This window comes from Serinus canaria, chromosome 7 (assembly GCF_022539315.1).
Source record: "Serinus canaria isolate serCan28SL12 chromosome 7, serCan2020, whole genome shotgun sequence".
In the NCBI taxonomy this organism is placed as follows: Eukaryota; Metazoa; Chordata; class Aves; order Passeriformes; family Fringillidae; genus Serinus; species Serinus canaria.
In genome coordinates this window covers 21,345,324-21,348,774 of record NC_066321.1, presented here as the reverse complement: position 1 = coordinate 21,348,774, position 3,451 = coordinate 21,345,324, and the positions used below count along the sequence as shown (strand labels likewise).

General features: G+C 59.6%; 1 protein-coding gene across 1 annotated transcript; it reads left to right on the top strand.

Annotated features, from left to right (window-relative positions):
- The first annotated feature begins 260 nt into the window (after window positions 1-260).
- EVX2 (even-skipped homeobox 2) lies at window positions 261-3,293 on the top strand. Its single transcript, XM_050977022.1, has 3 exons — window positions 261-684; window positions 1,836-2,092; window positions 2,640-3,293. Exons 1-3 carry the CDS (start codon window positions 261-263, stop codon window positions 3,291-3,293), a joined length of 1,335 nt encoding a protein of 444 aa, XP_050832979.1.
- The last annotated feature ends 158 nt before the right edge of the window (window positions 3,294-3,451 follow it).

Sequence of the window (3,451 nt, the reverse complement as noted above, 5' to 3'; positions counted from 1 at the left end):
TGATTATTCGAACAGCGTCATTCGTACCTTAATGACGAGCACCACTTTTTGATGAATGACATTTCGGGCTAGAAAGGATGTATGGGTCATTTTGACCAGTCATTCCCTCGCTTTGGCATCCCACAATTTTTACACCTCCCTCAAAAACAGATAATAATATTTAGAGACACTTGCCGGGCTGAATGTGAATTAGCCCCTGCTGCAGCTCATCATTAGTACAGGACCAGCCCTGCAACTTTGACATTTTTTATAAAGCTGAGATGATGGAAAGAATAAGAAAAGAGATGATCCTGATGGAGAGAGGGCTGCACAGCCCTACAGCTGGCAAAAGGCTCTCGAATTTGTCAGACTCAGCTGGAAATGCGGTGTTGGAGGCCCTTGAAAATTCTCCGCACAGTGGTCGCCTCAGCCCGAGACTGACTGCCGCCTCCCTGCACAGCGCTATAGGGGACATCTCCGCCAAAGGCAAATTTGAAATAGACACTTTATTCAATCTCCAGCATCCGAGCAGTGAAAGCACTGTCTCCTCCGAAATCCCGCCGTCGGAAAGCAGGAAGAAAATCAGCCTTTATTCCGAAGTTGCTCAAGAGGCAGATATGAACAGTGATGTGGAGGTGGGCTGCTCCGCGCTCCGCTCCCCGGCCAGCCTGACTTCCTCCCAGCTGAAGGAAAACAGTAACAAAGGTAACTCTTCCTTTATCATCTTCATCTAAGCCCCGCGCTTTGCCAACCGGCTTTAAAAACCAGAGGAAACCCACTGCCACCGCCAAAGTTGCCGGCCTCTGCATCGGCGCTCTCTCTTCTGCGAAGACAGAGCTCCAGGCTGTAAAATATTATTACAATTACTGCTCTACCCCAATAGCCGAGACTCACTGTCCGGGCAGCTCCTGTGCCGGTGGCTTCGTGTGTGTGTGTGTGTGCATGCCCAAATCCATTGATATGTAGATATATATCCAGAATATAGGTGGGCACAAATATCCACCCACCTATATTTAGGCAAAGCTTTCTCCGTGTATTTCTCCGCTCTCTTGGAGCTCTCGGTCTCTCTTGAGCTGTATATGAGTGTATATACATAGATTAAATTAGAGAGAGAGAGAGGGGGGAATGCGAGGAAACTGCCCGCATTTGACTATGTGTGTCCTTCTCTGTGTATATGCAACGTGCTGTCTGTGTCCACCTCGGGCTAATTTGGCATTGTTACCTTTTCCTCTGCTTGTAAGAGGCGTTTTGAAACAGCCTGGCCCCCGTTCCCCGTTCTTAGCGGGGCACGGTGGTGGACTGGTGGACGGTGGTTGTTACTATTGCAGGAGGTGGAGGTTGTTATTATTGGGGAGGTCTAGGGAGATGAACGGTGGATTTCCGAGGCGCCAGAGTGCATGCCTTTTTCGTCAAATGTGCCAGAGAAAGGAAGGGATGCTCGACGTAACCCTAGAGAAAAAAAAAAGGGGGGGGTTTTATGGCTGCTTTTATTTTGTATGTCTCAAACGAAACTAAAGAACGGCAGTCGAAGGGGAACAGGCTAGCGCCGAGCCCGGGCCCCGAGCCACGGCCCGCGCCCTCGCCCGCTCTCCTCTGAGCTCGGCTGCCCTGCAGTGTCCAAGCCCGCCCCATCCGAAAATAAACGAAGGATTAAAAAACCCCAAACCAACCAACCAACCAAACAATAACCAACAAACAACCTCCAAATCCAAATTTATCGATTCTGTTAGAGGCAGGGATTTGTAAGAATGACAGCTGGCCTTGAGCACGGGCGTAGCGGGCCCTGTCCGGCCTGGCCGGGAGGATTGGGGGGCCACCGAGACTCCCGCTCTCACCACCGTGCCCTCGCCCCGCAGGCTACGCGGAGAGCAGCCCGACGCCCAGCGCCGCCGCCGCCCCGGCCGCCCCCGCCGCCGGCATCGGCAGCCTGCACAGCGGCGGCGCGCTGGGCGGCTCGGCGGCGGGGGCCGACCAGGTGCGCCGCTACCGCACCGCCTTCACCCGGGAGCAGATCGCCCGCCTGGAGAAGGAGTTTTACCGCGAGAACTACGTGTCGCGGCCGCGGCGCTGCGAGCTGGCCGCCGCCCTCAATCTCCCCGAAACCACCATAAAGGTACGCGGCGTTCCGCGCCCCACCGAGCCGCGGCTGCCCCGAGCATCCCGGGCCGCGGCAGGCTGGGCTCTCCAGCTGAAGGACTCGCGGGGCCCACAGCTATGAGCACCACTCGTGCTCGTTTGCTTTTCTGCATCCAACACTTTTCATTTGCTTTTAAAAGAGTTATTGTCATTACTGTTGTTTTTATTTTCCTCGTCAGTTTTTACCCCGTTAGCCTATTTCCTACAGCGAAGAGGGGAGAGAATAAACGTAGGGGGAATGAATGAGCATCAGTACCCTGAAGACAGAGTCCTGAGTGGGGAGGACGGCACGATTTGAAAGGAAATATTTATTCGGATCGAAGGGGTCCTTCTCGAGTAGAGGGAGGGACATACCCACCGCTCCCCTCGGGCAAGGTCACGGGAGATTGCTCCGGGAGGGAGAGGGGTCGCCTAGAAGCCTTGGCAATGTGTTCTGGTGGGTGCCGGCCGGCGCCGCGGGAACGGGTGCGGCGGGGCGCGGAGTGGAGCGGAGCTGAGGCCGCGCTGTGCTTGTATCCCCGCAGGTGTGGTTCCAGAACCGGCGGATGAAGGACAAGCGGCAGCGCCTGGCCATGTCCTGGCCCCACCCGGCCGACCCCAGCTTCTACACCTACATGATGACCCACGCGGCGGCCACGGGCAGTCTGCCCTACCCTTTCCACTCCCACGTCCCGCTCCACTACTACCCGCACGTCGGGGTCACGGCCGCCGCCGCCGCCGCCGCTGCCTCGGGGGCCGCCGCCGCGCCCTTCGCCACCTCCATCCGCCCGCTGGACACTTTCCGCGCCCTCTCGCACCCCTACTCCCGCCCGGAGCTGCTCTGCAGTTTCCGACACCCCGGCCTCTACCAGACGCCGGCCGCCGCCGGCCTCAACAGCAGCGCGGCCGCCTCGGCAGCGGCGGCTGCGGCGGCGGCGGCAGCGGCGGCGGCGGGCTCGGGGCCTCCGGGGGGCTCGGCGCCCTGCTCCTGCCTCAGCTGCCACAGCAGCCAGACGGCGGCTGCGGCAGCGGCGGCGGCCTCGGCTCTGGGCTCTCGGGGCGGCGCGGCCGCCGATTTCCCGTGCACGGCGGCGGGGCAGCGCTCCGAGAGCGGCTTCCTGCCCTACTCGGCCGCCGTGCTCAGCAAGGCCGCGGTGGCCTCGCCGGACCAGCGGGAGGAGGCGCCGCTCACCAGATAACTACCCCGGCCCGAGCCCGGGGTGTTTTGTAGAGGGAGTCGCGGGGGGATGGGGGGTGTCGGGGCGGGGGGTGCCCCCGCGTTCGGCCAAAAAGTTCTGTCTATTTTTTTATTGCTGACCGCCCCGCTACTGAGGGGCGCGGGATCGGCGGGGAGGGC